Genomic DNA, 27,260 nt, shown 5'->3' on the forward strand with positions numbered 1-27,260 from the left:
CTCCCAGCAGCTCCTTGCAGCAGGACTGCTACATATTCTCTTACTCCGGGAAGGTATCGAACCCAATCCGGGTCCGTCTCCTGACCCCGGTCCTGAAAAATGGTTTTGCTGCATTTGCCAGAAAAGAATCTTTTTAGGACGGTCATACTCTGTTCAGTGTGTCTCGTGCAAGGGATGGTTGCATCGGACAGGTTGTTCTGGGCTTGATCCCAAAACCCGACGTCCACGTAACTTTTATAAATCTTTTGTGGCTCCTTGCTGCTCACGCCCAAGGGCGTCCCGTAGTCTACGCCTAAGCGTATCCCCACTACCTTCCAGCAGCTTCGCTGCTCAGCAAGCCACAACAAGTACCCGCTGCTGCTCGCGCCCCACGCGCTGATACCACTCATAACTACTACCTTCGTAGTAGAGCTGGTAGCAATGCTGAGCATCAGCCCCTGCCCCCGTCTTCTTCTCCCCCCCCCCCCCCCCCCCCCTCTTTTCTGGCAGCAATCGTGCAGGTCAGGGAAACAGACTCTTAGTCCCTGCCTCCGTTTGCACCGTCTGCCAGCACAGAATATATAGGTTTGCGACATCCGCTCAATGCAGCTCCTGCCTTGGGTGGTGCGACTTTCCTAGATGTTCTGGTCTCCCCGACGGCAACCCCTCGACGGGTTTCATCGCGCCATGTTGCCAGGTCGCAAACCCAAATCATCCGGGTACCCCAATGCTTGCCCAAGGGCGCCCAGTCCCAAGGCCACAACAGCAATTGCGTCCTGGCCTTCCACAACCTAGGCGTAGTCACCCCTCACTTACCCCTAGAGTGGCGGCGTCACCCCTCATGCACTTCAGAATTCTGCAGTTCAACTGTAATGGACTAACTGGGAAGATTACGGAGATAGTCGATTTCATGAAGCGGCACAACATCCGCATTGCTGCGATTCAAGAGACTAAACTCACAGCAAGATCTGCATTGCAGACCTGCTCTAGTTATAATGTCCACAGGAAAGACCGCGAGAGCGGAAATGGAGGCGGCCTCGCGTTTATTATACACCACTCTGTGCAATATCATATATTTGATCCTGGCATCGACCGCAGTGACAATGTCTTAGAACGTCAAGGCCTATCTGTCCGGTCAGGCGATGCAAATCTAGAAATCATCAACATCTACATCCCTCCTGTCACCTGTTGCCCCAGTGGATACCGCCCTAATATCGAGGCCTTACTCACTGGCAACAATCGCATTATCTTAGGCGATTTCAATGCCCATCACGACCTATGGCATTCAAACTTGCGGGCGGACAGTAGGGGTGAGATGTTGGCGGATCAAATAGACGAAACGACGTTCTGCACAATAAACGGAGACGCCCCCACACGTATGGTAGGAAGCTGCCATAGCTCGCCAGATATCTCAATCGTGAGCGCAGAACTCGTAAACTGCGTCAACTGGCAGCCGATGGTAACATTGGCATCCGACCACATGCCCATACTTATTTCGTTCGAGCGTACCGCCGACTTCATCGTCACCGAAAAACGCACTTTCATAAACTTCAAAAAAGGAAAGTGGGAAGAATATAAATCTGCAACAGACAGCAGCTTTGCTGCCCTCCCTATCCCGACTGATGCCCGCCAAGGGGAGCGTGCCTTCCGTAAGGTCATTGAATCCGCCTCGGCACATTTCATTCCCGCCGGGAGAATTCCCGAAATCCGGCCCACTTCCCGGCGGAGGCCGCGAGCTTAGCGAGGGAACGCGACCTTATAAGACAGCTTGATCCAGGCGACCCCCAAATAAGGGATATAAACCAACGCATCAGATTGCTTTCGGACGAACACAAGCGGGCGAAATGGGAAGAGCACCTAAGAGGTTGTAACCTCTCTACCGGTGTAGGTAAACTTTGGTCCACCGTAAAGTCCCTATCGAATCCGACTAAGCACAAAGACAAAGTTTCCATCGCCTTGGCGATAAGGTGCTGTCGGATGCGAAAAAATGCGCGAGCGCTTTCTGCCGACAATATATAATGCATCCTACGGTCGACAAAGATAGACGGAGAGCCAATAGACACGCACATAAACACAAACTCAGCGCGTCACCAATTACCATCACCGCTAGAGAGGTTGAGGACGCCATTGGTCGCGCTAAACCATCCAAGGCAGTGGGCTCAGACGGCATAGCCATGCCGATGCTTAAAAACCTAAGGAAAGAGGGTTTCAAATATTTAGCGCATGTCTTCAACCTGTCTCTTTCCACCTTTGTCATACCCGAGAAATGGAAAATGGCCAAGGTGGTCCCGATACTAAAGCCTGGGAAACCAGCTAACGTAGGTGAGTCATATCGTCCGATATCTCTCCTATCGCCAGTGGCAAAGACGCTTGAAGCCATTTTGCTCCCTTATTTCCAAGCACATTTGCAGCTAACCTCCGCGCTAAATGTCAATAGCACCCAGATAAATTGCGGTTTGAATCAATATCCCCACCATAGAACAGTACTCGTAGCGTTAGACCTATCAAAAGCTTTTGATACGGTCAACCATGGCTCGTTACTGCAAGACCTGGAAGGGTCCACCCTTCCCCCATGTCTTAAAAGGTGGACCGCAAATTATCTGGGTGGTCGGCAGGCATCGGTGCAATTCAGAAACGAAACATCAAAACAAAGGAGAATTAAACAAGGGGTGCCACAGGGTGGTGTCCTATCCCCGCTTTTGTTTAATTTCTACATATCTAAGCTACCTTCAACACCGGAAGGAGTCACAATCGTTTCCTACGCCGATGACTGCACAATAATGGCCACAGGCCCAGGCCCAAAGATCGATGAGCTATGCAATAAAATAAACGGCTATCTCCCTGATCTCTCCAGTTTTTTCGCCTCGCGAAACCTGGCATTGTCACCGACTAAATCTTCCGCGACCTTATTTACAACATGGACGCCCCAAATGTCGACCATATTGAACATCCACGTCGATGGCACTACGCTACCGACTGTCCTACACCCCAAAATCTTGGGTGTGACGTTTGATCAGGATCTACATTTTGGTGCGCACGCAACCGCAATTGTTCCAAGAATTCAGAGCCGTAATAAAATCCTTAAATCCCTTGCTGGCAGTACCTGGGGAAAAGATAAAGAAACGCTCTTGACCACATACAAAGCAATTAGCCAGCCGATTACGTGCTACGCGTCACCCATATGGTCGCCAAGCCTAAAAACCACCCACTGGAAGAAACTACAGGCCTGCCAAAATACTGCTCTCAGAATCGCCACGGGCTGTCTTCTTATGTCCCCAGAACACCATCTGCATAATGAGGCGAGAATACTCCCCATCAGGGAGAGAAATGAGATGCTGACCAAACAGTTTCTGTTGAATACCCAGAAACCTGGGCATCCCAACAGACATCTGATTGACGAACCAGCACCGCCTAGGGGCCTAAGGAGTCATCTCCGTAAGCATTTTGAGGAAATGCGGCACCTGAGAACCCAGCCGTATGAAGCGGAAAAACACAATCAGGTCCTTGGTGAACTCCATAGACAGGCGTCGGACCTTTATGTCGGGAATTGCCCGGTGAATCCAGTACTTGAAGAAAAATATCCAGAACTCGCAGAAGAGGAACGCATACTCCCCAGGGAAACGCGTGTCACTCTTGCTCAACTTCGTTCTGGATACTGTAACAGGTTAAACTCTTACCTATCCAGAATCAACCCCGACATACAAAATGTATGCCCTGCTTGCAATGTGTCCCCACATGACACCAACCATCTCTTTAATTGTAATGTGGAACCAACGCCTCTAACACCCCTTTCCTTATGGTCCACCCCTGTTGAAACGGCAAGTTTCCTTGGACTCCCGTTAGAGGATATTGATGACAATTTGTGATCGGTCGCGGCTATTAGGTGGGGCGAGCATTGCTACAACAACAACAACAACAAGGTGTAAGGGTAGACCCTTCTATGTCTCTTGAAGGATCTACAAAGCAGTTATCCGAGGATTATCTTCTTCAAACATGAATCTGAGGGTTATGTTAATGCTTGGTTTTCACAAGGTCAAGTTTTTCTACAAACGTCATTTCAATCAAAAATGTTTACACGGTGTCCAATGACTCTTCCGTCTGATTTGACTTTGAAGCGTCAATTAAAATGATAATAAGCGAAAACGGAAATAAGTCCAAATCGACTACTGAGTGGAAGGAACTACATCCAATTTTGTTTGCGGTTTCAAGAACACTATCTCAGTAAAATTTTGAACGTCTTATTTCAGAATTTGTTTCAAAAACGCCCTTTACTACGCCAAATATTGTATTGAGCTTATGCTCAGAATGGGCTATGGCGCGTTTTTAAATAAAATTCTTAAATAGGCAGTTCTTTAAACCAATTCTGGAATGGAGTGTTTTTGAAACGGCAGTTGAGATATCACCCACCACAAAGCAGTCGAAATAAAAATTAATTTGGTACTTACCCCAAACGAAATTTATTGACATTTGACTCGAAAAAATTTTACACAAACTTGGTTTTCTTGGTTTGCGATAACGTTTAATATAAGATTTTATAATTTTGATGATTTCTTTGTGGCTTTTGATTTCAAAATATTAATTTTATTTTACTAAATACACTGGATTTTCTTGTTTTATAATTTTTCAATAGAACTAAAGCACGTTGTGATTTTTAATTAATATTTTTTCAAAACAATTTTGATTATTTCAAACAATACTACATAGCATATATTGAAACGCTGTTATCTGCAGAATTATTGTAGGTAAGAAATTAAAAGTATATACATATGTAAGTATTAAGTTATATAAGTGTTACGTTTATACGTAAGTAATTAATCAAATTGGTAAAGCTTAAATGCATTTATAAGTATGTTTGTATTTATGTAGGTAAATAGATAAACATGTAGCTTATATAAGTAAAAATACAAATATTAAATAATTGTTTCTAATTGGCTTTTGCGTTGGAGTTTCCAGGCTTAAAAATACTTGACACAACAAATTACAGTTTTTTTTTTAAATTAAATTCACAACATTTTTTGAAGAAGTGCTTATGCCCATTTCACGCAGAGGTTTAATGAAATAATTAGTCAAGTTTTCCCAATTAAAGCTGTAATTGAACTCAATCTTCCATACAAAATACAAATTCTTAATTATCTCATTATTGTTTTACTGAATGCCTAATCGAGTGAAAAATCCAGTTTTGTGTGGTGCTTCGAATTTTATTGTCGATGTAACATATGACAATCAAAAAGATATTTTTTTTTAATAATTTACGAAATATAGAAAAAACGAAAAAATTTGGTGCAAAAGATAATATGACTTTCAAAAATAGGCACATATTTGGTTAGGTGCAACATTTATGGGTAGTTGAGCATGCATTTTATTTTTATTGTACTCATAGTTAAGGAATCGGCTGATATCCAATTTAGCTATTTTTTGTAAAAACTTTATATTTTTTGGGGCTACTGACAGATGTTCGCTTAATGAAGCAAAAAGCCCTGTATGAAAAGGGAAACTTAATTATTTCATTAAATAGAATTGTGATTCGATCAGGTTTCTCTGTGAATACGGTATTACGTAGCACAATACAACATCTGCATTGGTTTTTATAAAAACAATTTCTTTGGAATTAAATGCATTATTTAAACATCTTTTTTAAATCAAATTTGATTTATTCATTAATTTACATATTTGCAATTTAACAGATTTTTTTATTACTTGACTCCAATTATTACCACCAAAAGTTTTTTTATATTTATGCATTATGTATATTCTTTTCTTCTTCTTCCTTCTTATAATATATGCATACACGCATATATTTGTATGTAAATTAAGTATTAAAGAATAACAAAAAACATTACATTTTTCAGCTTTGGACGATGGGTAACAATATTAAAATATTATATGTATAAAAAAATTCCGTCATCATCGCAAACTTCTTATAGCATCACATTTCTTTAACTTCTACGTAGTATTACACATAAATTTTTCACTGTTCATCACAACAACAACATTGCCCAACTGTACTTTGCGCCTGCGCATTGGGTGGTCATTTGCTCTCACAGCAGCCATTCAATTCCAAATGTTTTTGTAGTGCGGGTGGCAGCGAATCTTTTGTCTTTGTATGATTGCCATTGCCAAGTAGCATAGGCTCGATTACTTTGCCCTCCTGTATATCCTTGATTCGCTTGAGCAAGTCATAGTTGATGACATCGCTCACAACTGAGTCGTGTCTGCAAGGCAGAAAGGAAAAATTTTATGAATTAAATAGTCTCTTATCAAAAACTTGTCAATTGCCCACATTAGCGGTGTAGTCGATAAAAAGATAAAACAAATACTCACTTATAATCTGGATGATTTAGTACTTGTTCACGTATCCATGTTGCTGTGGTGACCAATTCACCCGAAGCGCGTTTCTCTATAAAACGCAAATACTGCTCAATTGTGCAATGAGTGTCGGGATCAACTTCCATCGATTGTAAATAACTACGTATGAGCGGCACCAGACCAGGGGATGAGTCAGCCTGGAGACAAAAAATATTCAGTAAAGTGATGTTATTTTTTGTTTCTTAAAATAGTTTTTCTTGTCTACCTTGCCATTGAAAATTTCACCAACAGTCATCAATTCAAGTTCCTCTTCGTTGCTTTCATCATTTTCTTTAGCACCATTATGTTCAACACCGTTAACGCCATTGCCATTTATGTGGCCATTCTTTTTAGCTGCTTTGCGGAACCAAAATTTCTCTTTCCGGCAAGCATCACGTTTCTGAGCAGTTTGCATGTTTTCATCAACCTAAAAAAATATAGATGTAAATAAAAGTTTCACAATGCAACAGCAAATCAATTTTAACAAATTTGTGTCAGTTGCCACTTTTTTAAATTTGCGTAAAATAAAATAACGGGTTAACTAAAAGGTTAGTTATCCTACAGGTACATTGACCAGAAAATTTCCTTCTCAGTCAACATTGGCATACATGACGGCTCAAAATAAATAAACACCAATTCATAGCTCAAAATAGCATAATTTAATCTGGTACGATATCATATAAATTTGATTTGATGTGATATGGTATTGTAACGAATATTAGCAGCACTAAGGGATACTATCATCTCTAAGCCGATGCTAAGCAGTGACTTGTATACACATCAATAATTCAATCATTATGTCTACACATATGTACGTACACGCAGCGGAGAAGCAACGCACAAACACATGCAGATATCTTATCTGAGATGCTCCCAAAAGTATGCAATTATAATTGTGGAAGTGTCGCTCACAAATACACACGCATATGAGAGCTATATACGTGCATCTGTAGTTATAATTATATAGCAGTAACTAAGTAAATTCTGGAAGAGCCTAGAAATGCAACCGAGAAATCACAGAGTATAAAAGGCCTCAACAGTAGAGGGACGAGAATCAGTATGATTTAAGCATTCCATCTGTCGATCAGTAGCAGTGTTATTTTTGAAAGTACTTTAATAAAGGCCATTTAGCATTATTGAATAGTTGTGTTATTTATTCAACAGTTTAGTGATTCGAACGTTAGCAGAAGGGTGCAAATAAGGGGAATTGCAGTAAATTCGTTACAGTATGAACATGATTAGATGTGACTTGATGTCGAAAGAAGTTTCCAATGTCATAATGGTCTTAATTGATGCACTGACTTGTCTAGATCTGATGTGATATTAGGGGGACTCATGTAACCGTATAAATGCCTTATAAAGTGTGTAAACGTATAAATTTATCTAGTGCGTAAACGAACTGTCAAATTTTGTATGAAAAATCATTTACACAATTTGTATAAATTTACGCGCACATTTCATTAGGGGGAGTCGAAAGGGAGAAAAGGCTTTGAAGAGATTTACAAGGTATAATCGAAACAGCTGTCGCCTTGTCCGTCCTGATGTCACGTTGTTTAAATTTTTCCCAAATTATTAAATAAATTATAAAATTAAAAATTGTTTCAAATAAATGTTTTCGTACATTTTAAAAAGCAATACGGGCAATCCCCGATTAAATCATACAATTTTAACTATGCTAATCGCAAAAGATTTGATAAGAACTGATCCAAAGTAACATCATTTGTAGATTTTTGGAGTTTTTCTCAATAGACTGGCTAATTAAAGAAAGATCTGTGTATTTTTCAAAACGAAGAGTGCTAAAGTTTTTTTTATATCTTTTATATTATGTATTTACCTTACTTATTGGTGTTAAGAAATTTAATTGATACGACAATATTACTCGTGTCAGCAGCACGATAAAACATACAAGGGCAGCATTTTCAAAATCACTGATTTGTGCCTCACATGGTCGAAACTCTACACGCCAGCCAATCGATGAATTTGGTGGTGGCGGTTTGAAGCGCATCGTTTGCCAATTGGTCGATTGTATATTCTCAAAATGATCTGTATCTTCTTCATCATTTTGATGTACTTTCTCGCTAAACAAAGACACTGTATCGCGTATAAATAGATGTGCCACATGCTGTGCTAGCAATGGATCGATGCCACCATCGCGTAAACGTTTATAATCTGCTTCATCATAGGTAAGTGGTACATCATTGTATTTAGCGCCCTCTGGTGACAGATATGAATCAATTGAATCGTAACGAGATTTAGCAATGCGAAATTTATTTTCACGCAATGGCCTTAGGCCCCGTTCCTCTTCGGTGCGGCAATCTACCGATGAGCTAATCACATTCCAACGACAATCCGATTCGGTTAAGTAACCACGATAAACGGGCGATGCTGCAGTTAATGCCAACATAATGGGACATAATGGTGCCAGTTGATCGTAAAGTTTGCGTGCCTCATTTATATTACAAGCTTGGAATGTAAGTTGTAGGCAACAACAGCCCATGCCGAAACCCATGGCGTCGAGTAAAACGACATCCGGTTCGCCTTCGGGTGCGCCCTCAACGGGTATTTTTGTATTTGAATCTTTGTAAACTAGAAAGAAAAAAAATATGGGATTATAATTAAAATTTAGTAAGTTCTGCGACAACAACAACAAAAAGGAATGTCTTAACAAATATCACTTATTACCCACCATCAGTGACTAAATCGTTCCCGAGATGCTCGGGCTAGTACATTAATGTTAATGTCGTTACCGGAACATACCGGATCTACATCCAGGCATCAACATCGATAGCACTCCCCAAAAACTTCGGGGAGTGTCCTTTTCGATACAAAAACAACAACAACTATCACGAGGAGGTAGAAGATCTTTGGGTTGGGACCACCCTCAATGGAGGAGCTTAATAAGGAGCACAAGGCTAATAAAGCTTCAGTCACCTTACACTATTCTCGCGAGAGCTTGTGAATCACAAGCACTCTACCAATTTAACCGGCTTCATATTCATCCCTGGCAGGACATACTATTAGGCGATGGGTTCTGCCCCTGGTGCTAGATTCTGGTATTTCGCTGGTTACTTGCTCTTCGCATCTGCACTGGTGGGCGCTCCGTTAGATAAGCAAGCACTGGGCGGACACGACCATTTCTTGAGTTGTTGTTGTTGTTGTTGCGGTAAAGACGAATGCTTTGAAGAATGGTTTCAATGTCGATCAATGTCTTTGCGGGATATACATCCGGTACACTGCGGTAACAAGCACCATTAAGATACAAGCCCGACCATCTCGGGAACGATTTAATATGACCACAAGGAGCTTGGGTCGTCAGAGCCTCAGCTGCTAAACAAACAGGATTCGCCGAGGGTAAGTGAGGTTGACAATTGAGTTGGAGAAGCTATAAATTGAGCTGACAACCCCTTAAAAGGGTTACGCTACACAGCTCCTTGAATCGATTGGGTAATTTAGTCGCCTCTTACGACAGGCATGCCTGCCACGGGTATATTCTAAGCCCCCACTTGTTGTTAAATTGGGCTTTAGTCTTTCACCTAATACGCTAGATAGAGTTAGTGAGAGACGAGTGGAATAATATTCTAGTATAATTCGTGAACAGCTAACTTCCCTTGTGTTACCGGGTGCATTGTAGGGCTCTTGGTATTCGGTTAGTCGATTAACCGAATTATTCGAATATGTCATTAGTCGACTACCAGTATTCGAGTAGTCAAAACATTTAGACTATTCGGTTAACCGCCCATTTACGGTTAGTCGATTAACCTCTCACTAGGGGTAGTCGGTTAATGTATATTTCGGTTACAAAGGCATCACGTGTAAGTAGTATCTGTGATATTGTATTGTATTTTTTTTAATTTTTCCTAACACAACAATTTGGCAAAATTATTTTATAGTGCTAGTCAGGACAGTAACAGAGAACAAAAGCGTAAATTCAAAAATATTTCAATAACTTAGATAAACAATAGATAATTTGTAAACTAAGACATAATGGTTACAATAAATTTTATAGAGCTTAGCCTAGGGACGCTGAACAGAAATAAGAATAAAGGAGACTTTGCAATGGTAGTACAGTAATAATTATTAGGTTCTGTCCTTAGAGAAAATAGGAGGTGGCAAGAAAGGCGGATAGAAGATCAGTAAAGAGAGTCAGTTGAAGAAGGAGAGGTGAGTCAGTTATAAAACAAGATTAATTCTCCCGGGAGAAAAGGCTTTGAAGAGATTTACAAGGTATAATCGAAACAGCTGTCGCCTTGTCCGTCCTGATGCCACGCTGTTTAAGTTTTTCCCAAATTATTAAATAAATTATAAAATTAAAAATTGCTTGAAATAAATGTTTTCATACATTAAAGCGATACGGGCAATCCCCGGTTAACTCATATAAGTAGACAACATTTGGTTAATTCGTTGTAGTTCTATAAATAGAACAAAAACAACAACAAATACCAAGTTTCTCCGAAAACCGCCTTACAAACATGCATAACTTTAACACATAACTACATACGAATTATGTGATGTGTGGAAGATAATATATGCGAAAGAAGGCAATTGGGAAAAACTTTACAACAACTAAGGCATGACGTAGCTGAATGCGTTTATAACCATTTCAACTATCGTAGGAGTGCGGGTTCGACTCCCACTCCCGGGAGAAAAGGCTTTGAAGAGATTTACAAGGTATAATCGAAACAGCTGTCGCCTTGTCCGTCCTGATGTCACGTTGTTTAAATTTTTCCCAAATTATTAAATAAATTATAAGATTAATTCTTCTTTGAAATGCAGTGCATTACTTATTTGTCTTATTCTAGTTGGAAGGGAGTTCCAAAGACGGATCGAAGTAACGAAGAATTGTCGTTCAGAAATTAGCATACGGTGTTTAACATGTGCAAGAACCATTGTCCTCGTAGAATGAAGAAATTGAAGCCTTCGATATAGGTAGTAAGGCTCCTTCGTATAATACTGTCTAAGCCATTTGTAGCTAGCGGCTTTCTGTGGATGACAATACACTTCGACTTTTGAGGATTTAGACATAAACCGTTCACAGAAGTCCATACACCTATTTGAATAAGGTCTTGATTCAAATTACTTATACATGAACTCATACAATCGACAGGACAGCACATATACAATTGAACATCGTCAGCATAAATGTGGACGTCACAATATTTAAGGACACGAGGCAGGTCATTAATGTACAATACAAATAACAAAGGACCAAGGATTGACTCTTGGGGTACACCTCGCGAAACATTTAACAAGTTTAACTTTCTACTGTCTACACATACTGCCTGCGTTCTGTCTTCTAGATCTGATTAGGTTGGTTGCATGACTGGAAAAATTAAACATGTTTGCCAGCTTTTTACATAGTAGGGTATGGTCAACAGAGTCAAAGGCTTTGGAGTGGTCAAGAAGGGTTAGGAAAGCCGTAAAGTTATCATCTATGCGCTCCCGTATATCTACTACCACAGAAATAAGTGCCGTAGTACAGCTTCTTTTTGGTCTGAAACCAGACTGATTGTTCGTTAAAAGTTTATTTACGTGCACATATGTGGCGATCTGCCCATTTAGGATGTGCTCAACGACCTTCGAAAGAAAAGGCAGTATGGCTATCGGCCTGTACTCTTTGCTTTGTTTGGCAATAGGGATAACCTTAACAGCTTTCCAACATTTTGGAAAGACACAGGTGGTTAGGATAGAGTTTATTAAATAGGTTATGTGGGGCAGGATTACGGGTAGAATAATTTTCGCAAATTTTGCACAAATTTCGTCTAAACCTATAGCGTTGGACTTCACAGAATGTATGGCTTTCACAACATCACAGTCATCGACACGAACGAACTCGAGAGGACTTGCATCAACATTAACACGATCACGGTAGTTGTCAATACACACATTAGCAGCCGAAGGATGTAACTTTAAAAAACTATCATTGATATAGTTAACATCTACATCGGGGAGGACGGAGAGATCGGCTTTGGATTTGCCTATTCCAATCTTCTTGATCGTATTCCAAGTTTCCTTTGAATTTAAAGTGGTGCTGAATTTATTTTCGTAGAAATGCACTTTAGCCGATCTTATGGCTTTATTGGCAGCGAGTCGTGCAGCTTTGAAGCGCATGTTCATTTCCACAGTTCTATATATTTTCCACCGAGAGTAAGCTAGGTTACGCAAATGAATTAGATGCTTGATACTGGCGTCAAACCATGGATTGCCATTGTGCTTCGCCACCTTAAGTTTCGTTGGAACGTGGTCGTCAAAGAGCTTATTTATGCTGTCTTGAAGGAACTTAGTTTGCCCATCCACCGATGTCATCGTTCGAATCATTCTCCAGTCGAAAGACTCCACTGCTTCAGCAAGTGCACTATAATGAATTCACATCAATAATTCAATCATTATGTATCTACATAAACGAAACAATAATTGCGTCTACACATATGTACCATGTACGTATACGAGCAGCGGAGAATCAATGCACAAACACATGCATTTATCTGAGATACTCCTGAAAGTATGCAATGAGAGAAGCTATAAAATCGTGCAATTGTAGTTACAGCTGAGAAGTTTGAGAGCTGATGGCAACTAGTAGATTCTGGAAATGGAAGCGCCTAGAAAATGCGAACGTTGAAATCAGAGAGTATAAAAGGCAGCAAATGTAGAGGCGCTGGAATCCAGTTTGATTTGAGCTATGAAGCAGTTTCGATTAAGGCGCTATCTAGTGAGCCATAGCAGTATTATTTTGATAGTCAGTTTCATTTAAGCTATCAGTTTAGTTATTAAGCCAGCTAGTTGCAAAGTATAAGTGTTATTGTGAAGTACTTTAATAAAGGCCATTTTTCCATTATTCAATATTGGAGTTATTTATTCAACAGTTTAGTGATTCGAACTTAGCAGAAGGGCAAATAAGAGGAATTGCAAGTAAATTCGCTACAATACTTTTAAAATCACGATATGTAAACGAGCTCGGTGTACACAACGTTTGAAAGTTGTAAGTAATGAATAAGAGGTCGTGTTTAGAAAAATTGGGAACGGACAGCTGGTCGTAAAGAAGTTCTTTCTCTGAGTCGTTTACAAAGAAGAGGTCTAGCAGCGAGGAACTAGTGTTGGTACAGTAATGTTAACAGGGAAGAGTCTCAGAGATTCCATACTTAGCTTAAGACTAGAATCTACGAGCAGGTTGCTGTTGAAGTCACCAGCTAAGACAATATTTTCGTAATTTAAGAGTAGAGGTTGCAGAAAATCAGTAAAGCCAGCAAAATTTACTTGGCGATTAGGTCTATATGCACAGCCGACAAGGAGCTTATCACCCTTTGATGAAAAAACATCAACGAACACAAATTCTACAGATTCTATATCGGAGGCCTCGCAAAGATATCTTAACTCATCAAGTTTTCTATAGAGGCTTTGCGCGTTTATGTGTATGTTATTTATACCTTTAGCACGCCTGCTAAGTATGCACAGCAACGTTCGAGAGCGGTCTTTGAAACTCGAGGACTTATAATAATTTAGCACCAGAGTTATAAAAAGGTTTGGAAATAAGCTTTGCACTGCTTTTGATTAAAGGTAATTTGCTATGGCATATGAAGGTGAAAGATGAAAGAAGACTGAAAGGAAAGAAATAACTTATATATAATATACTTAATACACTAAATACGTAGAACGATCTACGAGCACTCTTGTAGCCCGTTCTGTGCATTAATAGATTCATCTCGAAAGAAGCTACCACCATCCGGGCTTGAATTCTCAAGGTCCTTGAGTGACTCCAAGCTAAGGATTGTTTCGGGGTTATGATATTTGCCAATTAATTTGATTGGTTTCTTTTAAATATTCGATAAAATATATCAGGAGCTCAGGGCCCGAATCGCCACATACGTGATCGTATAACTCGTCACTTAAAACTTGTTTTTCGGATTATGACATACGTGATCGTACGATCCGTCACGTAAAATGCCACTTTTTTGGATTACTACATACGTGAACGTACTTTGTGGATCGTAAATCGGTATCGCGACAACCGTGAACGAGAGACAATTGCACTCGATCGTTCGTATTGTTATTCGATTACAAACCGGCCACCGAAAGTGAGTACAAATATATAAATATACAAAAATTTAATACAAATATAAGAGAAAATGTAAGTTATTTCTCAAAATATGTGTTTATATTATTATTGAACTATATTTTATTATTTAAGGACGAATTTTAAAAAGCTAAACCCAAACCAAAAGGAGTGCATGGCGCAGTTTATGGCGGAACACCCGAACTTGGCGAAAAATAAATTTCCCAATTCCGCACAAGGTAGAGCAACGTCCAACAGACTGTGGAAGGAGCTTTCCAAGCGTTTAAATGCTGACGGACCACCAGTCAAAGACGCCAAAATGTGGAGGAAGGTATATATATATATATAAATATATAAAGTGCAACCAAGATACTTACAAATGTTTGCCCGTAGGTTTTCGCGGATCAAAAATATCAGGCGAAGAAGAAGCTTTCCCACAACAAATTGTCCAAAAGACAAACTGGAGGAGGTCCTTATAATGAAATTCCCATCAGTGCAACTGAGGAATTGATTATAGAGGCAGCCGGACTTGAGGTCGCAGTGGACGGGAATAGTACCGTTCGCACTTTTGGCAATTCACCCGCTCAAACAAGCAGCACCGAAAATAGTGATAGTGAGAGCAACAGTGATGGTGGAACCAGCAGCGCATCAGCCAGCGCTTTGCCTGGTCCATCTAGGTCGGTTACTACCCCAACACCGTGTGTAACCTCTCGGTGCAATACTCCACGGCGAGTAAGTAAGAGTGCCGAAAAATTGCCCCTGCTCCAACAAAATTTGAGTAGTGTCTCATTTTCAGCGCAATTTGGGGGAGAAGATTGACCGATTGGTGCAGGTGCAGGAGAGGTTGTTGCAAGTGCAAGAAAGGATGCTGACCATTAAGGAGGAGAAGCATCAACTGCATCAAGAATCACATGCACTTGATTTGCAAATCAAAAATTTAGAATTAGAGTCTCTAGCAATAAGTGTAAATAGAAAAAGAAGAAATTAAAATTTTAAGTAAAACGAATAGTTATTTCATTTATTTTATTTCTAATTTTAACATACATACTTAGCACTTAGTAAAAACAAAGTTTGTACCTGAATTTTTTTTTAATTTTTGTGATTTTAGCAATTAAACGAATAGTCATTTCATTTATTTTATCAATAATTTTCATATACATACTTAGCACTTAGTAAAAACAATTAAATGAATTCATTTGCTTTTACAAATCGTTTTTTCTTAATATTTACGTGGAATTAATTAGAGAGTGTTTTATTTGGTCTCTTATTGTTTGACCAATTGTGGTAAGATGGTTGGCTTCGCCTGGGTCAACATCGCTGATTTGGTCTGATTCATATCTTCGTATGTTGTAATCAATTTTGAACTGTATGCAGATACTATGTAAAGCTGCACACACATTGGCAAATCGTGCCACTTTTGTAGGATGGTATCTACCCCTATTGCCATACCCTAAAATTCTCCAACGTCCTTTAAAAATACCAATGGTACGTTCGATGATACATCTTGCTTTTGAGTGTACATCATTAAATGCGGATTCACTGGAGCCATCGGCGGGGTTTCGGTAAGGCGTTATGCACCACGGCTCTAGTGGAGAGCCAGAATCACCTGTTGAAATGAAAATGTCATTACAATAGTAATATTAACCACAAAGCATGCCACTGTCGTACCTAAAAGCCACGCATTGCTCCGCCTATTAATTTCAAACCTCTCTTGCAATACTCGTCAAGAATCTGCAGAACACACATTTTTGTATACTTGTAAAACTTTATTTGCCACAAACTTACGCAGTTTGTGGTAAAGCTAAAGGATCACTTTTATCTCTAAGAAGCCTCCGTGCTACTGTTTCATCTTCCTCACTATCGCTTGAACTTATATAGAAAAGTAAGTGCACATCCATTTTGAAATTTCGTTTGTTTATTAAAATTTTTAAATATTTTGACATTTCCACATCTATTGTGACATAAAAATAAAATCCACAGTGATGTGGACCTTAAAATCTATTGTGAACTAAGAATGAATTACGATACGATAGCTTTCGTATGTGGTAATGCCAATCGACCCATACGTCTGACGTATCACGTAATTGTCTTTCGTATAGTTTTCGATCCGTGATCGTATGTGGCGATTCGGGCCCAGAATTTTCGTGTAAGTAATTATGAACGAAATTCAATGAAAATTTTCTTTACAGTTTTGTGCAATAAAGTAAGACCACAACTTAAAACTTATTAAATTTCGCCCATTTGATCAAAATTCGATTTATACCAATTCCTTATGTTATTGAGCAGTTAAACACGAGTCCATTTCTCTTGTCGAGTCTCTGACGTTCAGCCACCAATTGCCTTATAATTTTGGTTGAACGTCAAAATCGAATGACTCTTGCAAAAGAAACTTTAGAAATAATGTTATTTACCTGTATGGTGATAGTTTAAAAACAATTAAGAAAATAAAATGGATAAGTTATCATTGACCTGTACTTACATTGACCAATACTTCAAAAGGGAAATCTTCAAGTCAAAGTTTGTTTTCGTCATAACTTTTGCAAAAATTACTCTTTTAATTTCTCGTACTTTTTCTAATTTGTTTGAATATCTATCCTACTTCCTTTTCCAGTTTAGGGAAGAGACAAAATATACATATCCTACCTTCTTAATTGCATTTTCGTACAAAGCAGCATTATCCTCCCTGTATTATCGTTATACACGTTTCAATTATAATTTGAAGAGCTGGGAATATTGTAAACGAGCTCACATACAATTACAAACGCGGCTTTCTTACTCTAGAGTCTAGACCCTAAGGATTGCTTCGCGACATATGGTATATTAGTACAGATTTTATTACTTTAATTATTTTATAATAATCTTTGAAAACGTTATCTGTAGCAGCAGGAGCAAGGGGATATAAAACTAAACCGCAGTAAAATAATCAACATACAAAAACAGAAACAAGTTGAACGTACATAGGGTCAAAGCATATTTTGTTTTTTCACACAATGCTGTAGAATACAAATGACACGAAAAAAAGCCTTGTATTCAGGAAAATGTATTAGGAGCACAGAAATAAAATGTAGGTTATTCTGTATATTGTGCCGCGTTGCAGCCGAAAGAAAAGACGCTGCCTACAGGGCTACGTTAAAAGAGGGCGCGACAAGAGGAGTGTGTGAACGCTATCGTGAGTTGAAAAGGGAAGCGAGACGCCTTTTCAGGAAAAAAAAAGCAGAAGCAGAAAGGCGTGAGTGCGAGGAGCTTGAGCTGCTAGCCACCAGGAATAACGCCCGAAAATTTTACCAAAAAATACGGCGACATACGGAAGGTTTTAAGACCGGGGCAAACTCCTGTAGGAACGAAAATGGCGACCTTGTAACTGATGTCCATAGAGTGCTTAGATTATGGAGGGAATACTTCTCTGCTCTCCTAAATGGAGGCAGCAATTCACCGCGCAGAGATGAAGAACCCGATCCCGCAATCGATGATGGAATATATGTCCCCCCGCCCGATTATGACGAAGTTAGAATAGCAATAACCAGATTGAAAAAAAAACAAGGCCGTGGGCGCTGATGGATTGCCTGCGGAGCTATTCAAGTACGGCGGCGAGGAGTTGGTAAGGCGCATGCAGCAGCTTCTTAGCAAAATATGGGCGGACGAGTGCATGCCCGACTGTTGGAATCTATGTGTTCTTTGCCCAGTCCACAAGAAAGGGGATACTGCAAAATGCACCAACTATCGTGGAATCAGCCTTCTTAATATCGCATATAAGGTCCTTTCAAGTCTATTGTGCGAAAGATTGAAGCCCACTGTGAACCGGCTGATTGGACCTTATCAGTGCGGCTTCAGACCTGGTAAATCTACCATCGACCAGATTTTCACAATGCGCCAAATCTTGGAAAAAACCCGTGAAAAGAGAATCGACACACATCACCTCTTCGTTGACTTTAAAGCCGCTTCGACAGCACGAAAAGGAGCCGCCTATATGCCGTTATGTCTGAATTTGTTTTCCCCGCAAAACTTATACGGCTGTGCAAAATGACGTTGAGCAACACCATCAGCTCAGTCAGAATTGGGAAGGACCTCTCCGAGCCGTTCGAAACTAAACGAGGTTTCAGACAGGGTGACCCCCTATCGTGCGATTTCTTTAATTTGATGCTGGAGAAAATTATACTAGCTGCAGAACTTAACCGCACTGGAACAATATACTATAAAAGCGTGCAATTACTGGCGTTTACTGATGACATTGATATCATCGGCCCAAACACCCGCGCTGTTAGTTCTGCTTACTCCAAACTGGAAAAAGAAGCGATAAAGATGGGTTTGATGGTGAATGTGGACAAAACGAAGTACCTGCTGTCATCGAGAAAAAGAGTCAGCGCATACGCGCCTTGGCAACCACGCTACTGCTGGCAGTGACAATTTCGAAATAGTAAAAGACTTCGTTTATTTGGGAACCAGCATCAACACTAGCAACAACATCAGCACTGAAATCCAGCGAAGAATCAATCTTGCCAATAAATGCTCCTTTGGTCTAGGTAATTGAAAAGTAAAGTCCTCACTCGGCGAACGAAAATCATACTCTAAAAGTCACTTATCGTACCCGTCCTGCTATATGGGGCAGAAGCATGGACTATGACAACAGCAGATGAAGCGGCTTTGGGAGTGATCGAGAGAAAAGTTCTTCGAAAGATTTATGGACCTCTACGCGTTGGCGATGGCGAGTACCGAAGAAGACTTAATGATGAGCTGAACGCGCTATACGCAGACATCAACATAGTCCATCGAATTAAAACGCAGCGGCTGCGCTGGCTAGGCCATGTTATGCGAATGAAAGATGATGCTCCGGCCAAGAAAGTGTTTCTATCGGAACCCGCTTATGGAAGCAGAGGTAGAGGGCGGCTCCCCCTCCGTTGGAAGGACCAGGTGGAAAACGATTTAAACTCCCTTGGTGTGACCAATTGGCGCCGGTTGGCGGAGCGAAGGAGCGACTGGCGCGCCTTGTTGGACGGCCATAACCGTTTAGACGGTTAAGCGCCAATTAAGTAAGTAATTCTATATATAAAAATATGAAATCAAAATTCAAATGTCTGACAATATTGAGTTGTATGTGCATACATATGTAGGGGCGTTTTATGAATGGGGGGGGGGGGGGGGGGGGGTTGTGGCAGCTGGTGGCCCTTTCTGAATAGTGCGACGATAGGTCTATCTTAAAAACTTGCGCCTCATTTAAAGTTTATTAATCTATGCATAAATTTCCTTACATATAAAATCTAATTCAATTAATAAAACATATAAAATAATATGTGCATATCTAAGATTTTTATTTCCATAAAATACAAATCATGCCAAAACATATAGTCCTTAATGCTATTTATAAAAACGACATATACATTTATATAAGTTCATTCCCCTTCATATAACCTCTGTTTTGATAAAGAAAGAAGATTTATATTTCTTGGTAACAAACAACTTCTACGTTGTGAGACAATGTTCCCAGCAATGGAAAACGTTCGCGCGGACTCAGCCGAAGTGGCTGGTATAAACAGGTAGCGCTTAGCAATGTTGAAAATATCGGGATAAATTTCGCTATGGGATTTCCACCACAATATGGGATCGATGTTGTGACCAACTTGTGGTTCTGCAATGTATAAATCCATTTGCGATTTAAGGTCTGTTCGGTTTATTTCGGACTCAAATAGGGAGTCAAGATCAGTATTTTTTTCTGTGGCCACCGTGTCATCCACAGAAGTTCCATATTTTAAATTACTTCTAACAAAATCATGGACTTTCAATAGCAACTGAAATGTTACTGCCACCATTGTCCATATCAATCGTTTCAAAATACATTTTCGTTTGTGTGTTCATTAAGTGCAATTAGGCGATTTATTAACGGACGGACCAAAGGCAATGTTACCGACTTTGCTCTGCACAATACAGTTGTGGCCTATTCGAAAGGCAACAATAGCTTCACTAGTGTTGCCATCCCACTCCATTCAGTTTCGCTTAACTCCAACTTAAGCGCGTCGCACGGTTTTGTGATGGTTATGTTCGTTAAAACTAAACATATAGCATTTCGGTAAACTTTCACACATATGAAGCTTAGAATTCCAACGAATTTCACATGACTGAACTAAGCAATTTTCCTTAATGCCAAGTTGTACTTGGCGTGTTGAAAGCGCAGACTTGGCTACATTTGATCGATGGAAGAGTGATGCTATATTTTTTCCTTTTGTGCATAAGTTGGCATAATCCGAAACAGATCCAAGTGCATCTTTGACCACAAGCTGCAAAATAGGAGCACTACACTTAGCACTATCTGGTATATTTAAAAGTTTTTCGCTGTCGCATTTATCACGCTTGCACTATCATGAGTTATAGCTTGTATTTTTCTAGATATATTCCAGTCCTCTAAGCAGCAGCAATATTTTCAGCATTTGGCCTTCCTGAATAGAAACACAGATTAAACAAGTAAGGATGGCTAGGTTCGGGCAAAACTGAACATTATATACATAGCTTTATAGTATCATATAAATATTAGGAATACGTTAAAGGATAAATATCGAAAAATTTTGCACTTCCTCGAGCCAATGCGGAAAAAAAGGATTTACATAAACCCTTTGGTATCAAAGCGAAAAAAGCGACAAAGCATTCCATTGTTATTTAAGGTGGATTCACATAAACGTTTAAGATAACATAGAAACACCTTGGCGCTTTCTTCGCTTTGAAACGACCAAAATTAGTTTGTTAATCCGCCTTATGGCCTGTTGTTTCAATTGTATGGTTTGAAAGCTTCATAAGTTGCCAATATTTAAAAATTTTACAAGATAAATATAGTGCATTCAAATTATAATTTTTATCCAAAGAATATTAAATATGCGTACCTTGCAACTGTTGGTTACAAAGTGTAATACTGCATAAGTCATTAGCTATCATCCGGTGGCAAAATCCTGACCAGATAAATAATTTTGCATGTAAATGCAACAACAACCATTTGAGCCAGATAAATCCAGATAGAAGTCTGGTTCAATTTGTGAGCCAGATAATTTGTTAATTACTTCTTTTTAGGTTGGCAACGCGTCCTTTAATATACCTACTTTTTCAAAAATAGATGTCGCTGCTTAGCCTTTCGCCGTATGAGTTAAATGAAAAACAGCGGCGACATCTGCCGATCACATTTCACGTGTGCGAAAATTTCACGACATCTGCTTCTCAAGTCTCTCAATGATCCAGAGCATTCCCGTGAGAATTGAGCGTGAGCCGGAGCTGTAAAACTCACTGAAAGACGGCAATTGTTTAAATTGAAGTACTGCGCCTCAACCGAAATATAAAACTCTTGGGTACGTAAAGACCATTCGTCAATGGAAATAGAAATGCTTGCTGTTTCTTCCCAGTCCCTCGATATATCGTCACGTACTGCTTTATAAAGAAGCTGCAAACGTGAATGAATACTGCTTTCGCAAGGTACTTTGAATCCCGGTTCTAACACCTTCATGAAATCCCTGAAACCTTCTTATGATGCCAGGGATATTGGCGACATATTTGTAGCGATGCCGTTGCTCGTGCTATCGTTTCCTGACGTTCGCTGTTGCACACCGATGTTACAATGTTCCGCCTTTTTAGTAACAGACCGTTGTTTTCCGAAATTTCTTCGTTTGGCTGTGTTATAGTTGAACTAACACTATATGTTTATTTTATTTCTAAATTATAAATAAAACTTGTGGTAATACTTACTTTTCGATCTCGCGATTTTTGTGATGTACCATCTTAAGGTGGTTATTTAGCGCAGATGTGGATGAATTAAAACCTAATTCTACATTGCAAATAGCGGAATTCACTTTTTTTCCGTCCACCGACTTTTCGAAAAACTGCCACACCCAACTTCGTTTTCGACCGCTCATGTCGAAATTTTCTTTGTGACAAGCACAATTTTATTGTTTAGATGAAATTATCAATGAAAGTATTCCAGTTCTGACAAAAGTCGAAGCACAGTACTTTGTTGGCTAGTGCTTTCTAGGCCACTATAAAATATAAAAAATACTATTTCCCTGGACTCATGTCACATCATCTAAGACATGCGGCTTGGTGTATTTTATTTCATTACCGATATCGAGAACCGAAATCTTTATTATCTCGACCTAAGCTGATATTGTATGATACCGCAGTTAATATTGTGACGAATATTAGCATCACTAAGGGATACTATCACCTCTAAGTCGATGCTAAGCAGTCACTTGTATGTACACAAACAAATTCACATGCATATATCTAAGATAATCACAAAAGTATGCAATAATCAGTACTCACATATACACGCGCATATGTCGATGCGAGAGGCTATAAACTACAGATACACACGCGACGCGTATATCTGGTAACTAAGTAGTAAATTCTAGAAGAAGAAACGCCTAGAAGTATGCGAACGAGACAGCAGAGAGTATAAAAGGAGCGAAAGCTGTGTCAGAATTAATCAGTTTGTTTTAAACACGCTATCATTTGCGAAGTGCAGTATAATTGTTAACTACTCTCAAAGTAGTCTAATAAAGACAATTGTGCAATACGGAATATTGGAGTGTTTATTCAACAGTTTAGCGATACGAACGTTAGTAGAAGGTTGCAAATAGGAGGAATTTCACTAAATTCGTTACAATATTATTTGGCTGACTACGCCCATGCTTGTATTGTGAAAGGTATAGAATTTTCATGTTGCCATATTACATATAGTAAAAAATGTATTGTAGTATTTCGGGATCGACATTTTATCACAATTCAGGTTTTGAACCCAGGACTTTGGTGTGTTAAGCGAACAACGCCACGCCACCATAAAAAAAAATATATCTTCCAAAAACTTATTGACTAATAATTCTTTATCTACGAATAATACTTTAACATATATTTGCAGTGTGCCAATAAATAACATTTTACTCATTGCAAAAATGAGGTGTACAAATTTTCTCTGGGAGACAACACTTTATGATTAAGCTGCATTTACGGCCTTATTCCGAAGGTTACTAGAGAGTAACACCATTAATCTAATCTGATAGCAACATTCTTTTAATCGGTTACGCAAATGACAAGCAACTTCTCGTATTCGGATTGCGGATAATAACGCTACCAGGTGTTATCGTCTTGTTAACACGCAAAATTACACGTATTTGCTAAATATTTGTTTAAACAAAATGACAAAAAAAAATGTATCCATGTTAATGTGCAAGAATTTCTAAACAATATTAATAATTTCTAACATAAACTTTAGTTCACATTCTCATTTTATTCTCACTTGCGCATTGTTGTGAACTGATAACGATTTTCGGTTTCATAATATTCCGATAACAGAGACTAGGCGGGTTAGGGGGTCAGAATATACCCGCGGTAGGTATGCCTGTCGGAAGGGGCGACTAAAAGACCAGATTCAAGGGGTTGTGTAGCGCAAACCTTTCAGGTTGCCAGCGCAATATATAGCTTCTCCAAACCCAATTTGTCGACCTCACCTGTCCGTGGCGAATCCTGTTTCATTAACAGCCTAGGCTCTGGCGACCCCGTACTCCTCATGGCTCTAGGGGGTGGGAGGGCGCGATGACCAAGAAGGTCGCATGTTGTCATAACAAATCGTTCGCGAGATGATCGGGTTTGGTACCGAAACGTACCGGATGCATTGCTCTGTAAATACTTTTTAACGCAATAAGTACCCCACACACCTTTTATGAACATGAACGAGTGCTGAGTTCTGAAATATTCGCAAGGGCAAATTATTTATTCTGAATTCTTCAAAACGTTCACGCACTGCTGTCAATTGAGTCCATTTCAAACAAAAAAGTACGAATAGCTTGTGAAATACATATGTATGTATGTACATATATTAGCTGTTTTAAATTACTATTTAACGTATCGTTTAAATTGTTGCGAAAAGCGAAGTAATAACAAAGATATTAGACAAAAGAAAATACTCACGTTCACGTTCGCAAAGGGGTGTATGGAAGGATTTGGTAAAATAAAAATACATTCTTAAAAGGCTCAAATCTCATACATAGAGAGTATGTGAATGGGTAGCAATTTTCTATGGTGATAAGTCTTTTTACTATGGTAAGCATTTTTCCCAATAGTTAACGGCAAGAACACGAAATTATATACACCTCATGTCTTTCAAAAATTTCCTTTCCAACGTGCTTTGCCACTGATTGACACACGCTCATACAGGCTTGAAATGCCTTTATGTTACATATTTCTGGGCCACAAGAGCAAGCGTTAGAGTTCCTAAACCTTTATAGCAGCTAACTTATACTAATAGACATATGTTTTGCCTTTTGCAAAAGCTGAACCATGGCTTGTTTTGCTTGCTTTAATTATATATATTTAGTGGAAAAAATCTATCCATAAAGTATTTACATACATATGTTAAAACTTTCTTTCTGGTAACTATATTTTTGAAAAAATAAATTTTGGTTGAAGCAAAATCCAAATGTTGCCTACATAATATTTATTTAAAAGTTTAATCATATCCACTTACAAGAAATTTTGTGCTCCTGATACCTATAAAAGAAGATTTAATATAAACGGGTAAATATCGTGACAAAAATATGGTTGACCATCATCAACCATGCCAATATGGAAAATACAGTATACTGCATATTGTTACCTGCAGAATATGTATCAGGAGCGCAAAATTTCTAGAAAGTGATTGTGAAAAAATTTCAAATGAAATATTCGGTTAATGGTAACCGATTATGTGCCAAAAGTCGACTAGTCGCAGCAAAGCGAGTAGTCGGTTAAGCGCTGCTAGACGGTTAACCGAATATCTACATATATTCAGTTAAAAACCGTGCAAACGGTTACAACCGGTTAGTCGGTTAACCGACTAGTCGAATAAGTCGACTTTTTAACACGCTTTTATTCATATCTGTAATACTCCTATATTGCTAATAGAAAATGCTCGCAATGTGTTTTGATTTCGAAATCAAAACAAGACAGCCTATAAAATTGTTGTGATTGTAGCAGCATAAGTGTGACAAAAAAATTTTAAATTTAGGTAGGTACATTCGATTATTGAATACAAAAACAAAAACGTTTAAACAGCAATATATCGGCACTCTGATGTTTGGGAATGTACCTAGCCTTTTGTAGCAATATAGGAGTATTACATATATGCTTTTTTAGCTTGGCCTGTATGTATGTAACGGAATATTCAAGCTTAATTTTCAGCGGTTTCTAAAAGTCTAGTTAATTTGAAACTTTGCATACGTATCAAGGACCGATGACAATGCATTAGTGTGATGGTGTGGTGACATAAGGTCAACGGCCATAAGGTCAATTGGCCTTATTACCACTTTGAATGGCCATAAGTTTGATTGAAACTTTGCACACGTATCACGGCTCGATAACAATGCATTAATGTGATGGTGTGGTGACATAAGGTCAATGGCCATAAGGTCAATTGGCCTTATTACCTCTTTGAATGGCCATAAGCTTGATTGAAACTTTGCACACGTATCAAGGCTCGATGACAATGCAATAATGTGATAGTGGGGTGACATAAGGTTAACGGACATAAGGTTAATTGAACTTATGACCACCCCAAATGGCCATAGATTTGAAACCTTGCACATAATGCGAAAAACGCATTCCTTTATTAATAATAGAAGTGGATGCATGGCACATCTACGAAAGAGCATACTGGAGCCCTTTTTAACACGCTTTTATTAGCTTGGCCTGTATCTATCTATCTATGTATCCATGTATGTATGTAACGGAATTTGGAGTGGAGCCGAGAGCCCCGGTAATGCAGAGCTCCGAACTCCGTTGCACATTTTGAAGCATTTTAAGATAGGTACTTTTAGCTAGTGCAGGCCACCAGACCAAGGCACCATAAAGAAGAATCGGGCGCACAATGGCTTTATAAATCCAGTAGGTCACCTTAGGGGAGAATCCCCAGGAGGTGCCAATTGCCCCCTTGCAGGTGAACAGCTCTGCTGCTGCCTTCTTGGATCGCTCCACTATATGGTCACTCCATAATAGCTTCCTATCCAAAATGACTCCAAAATACTTGACTTGATCGCTAACGCTAAGAACGTACCCCCAATTCTTGGCGGTGTAAAATTTGGTACTTTGAACCTCCTCGTGAAGAGGGCAAGCTCGGTTTTATCCGGGTTGACTTCCAAACCTGTGGCTGTGGCCCAGTGCGAAATACTACCTTGAGGCGCGCCCTCGGATATACCACCCCTATCAGCGTGACGGCGGCCCTATAGAGGTTTACCGACCTGGCGTCGTCACAGGCAATTAGCTTGACATTGCCCTGGAACCACCCTGCATCGGTGTAAGATGGCGGTGGACCACGGTTGTCTTTCTTAACCTTAACGGCCACCGTAGCGAGCGCGGTCTCGATCCACTTCCACTGTTGTTTCGGGATCCTGCCATATTCGCTGCTCTCGTCTATAATGCCAATGATCTGCCGACCCTTGGCAATTTTGGCGAAAGACCGCGTCCAGCCTCCCTGCGTCTTGGCCCTTTTCGGTGCCGTGGGGTTGGATTCATCCATGGACCGCTGGCGTTTCGAGGTTTCATCACTCTCGACTAAAACTTTTAAAATTACTTGAACTAAAAAATTAAAAATAAATAATAGTTTAAAAAAACTAAAAAAACACGCTTTTATAGCTAACCGTACTAAAAAATAGAAAATAATTTTCAATTAAAGAGTTTAAATAACAGTAGTAGAAGGTCAAACAATCATTTATAGTTAATCACCTCAAAATAAAATTATAATAAAATTTAAGTTATTAACAGAATAATAACCAAGTTTAAATATCTATATAAATTAAGCCTATCATCAATGTGATTCAATCCAGGGGACTAGTTTTGCATAGGGCCGCCAACTTTAGGAAATGTTAGCCCGGGAGACTTGGGTGTTGAAGGA

At 39.4% G+C, this 27,260-nt stretch overlaps 1 protein-coding gene across 7 annotated transcripts in view; it reads right to left on the reverse strand.

Annotated features, from left to right (window-relative positions):
- Window positions 1-4,476: 4,476 nt before the first annotated feature.
- The window catches only part of Gclc (glutamate--cysteine ligase), a 115,872-nt gene continuing 93,088 nt past the window's right edge, over window positions 4,477-27,260 (reverse strand). For all 7 annotated transcript variants that reach the window (XM_067785768.1, XM_067785767.1, XM_067785762.1 and 4 more), the window contains 4 exons: window positions 8,159-8,910; window positions 6,551-6,751; window positions 6,301-6,482; window positions 4,477-6,191 (listed from right to left, as the gene is read on the reverse strand). In XM_067785768.1, the coding sequence (XP_067641869.1) occupies window positions 6,008-6,191; window positions 6,301-6,482; window positions 6,551-6,751; window positions 8,159-8,910 (1,319 nt within the window). In that variant the 3' untranslated portion in view covers window positions 4,477-6,007. The remainder of the gene's footprint in view (window positions 6,192-6,300; window positions 6,483-6,550; window positions 6,752-8,158; window positions 8,911-27,260) is intronic.

The sequence above is a fragment of the Eurosta solidaginis genome, chromosome 4 (assembly GCF_040869045.1).
Source record: "Eurosta solidaginis isolate ZX-2024a chromosome 4, ASM4086904v1, whole genome shotgun sequence".
In the NCBI taxonomy this organism is placed as follows: domain Eukaryota; kingdom Metazoa; phylum Arthropoda; class Insecta; order Diptera; family Tephritidae; genus Eurosta; species Eurosta solidaginis.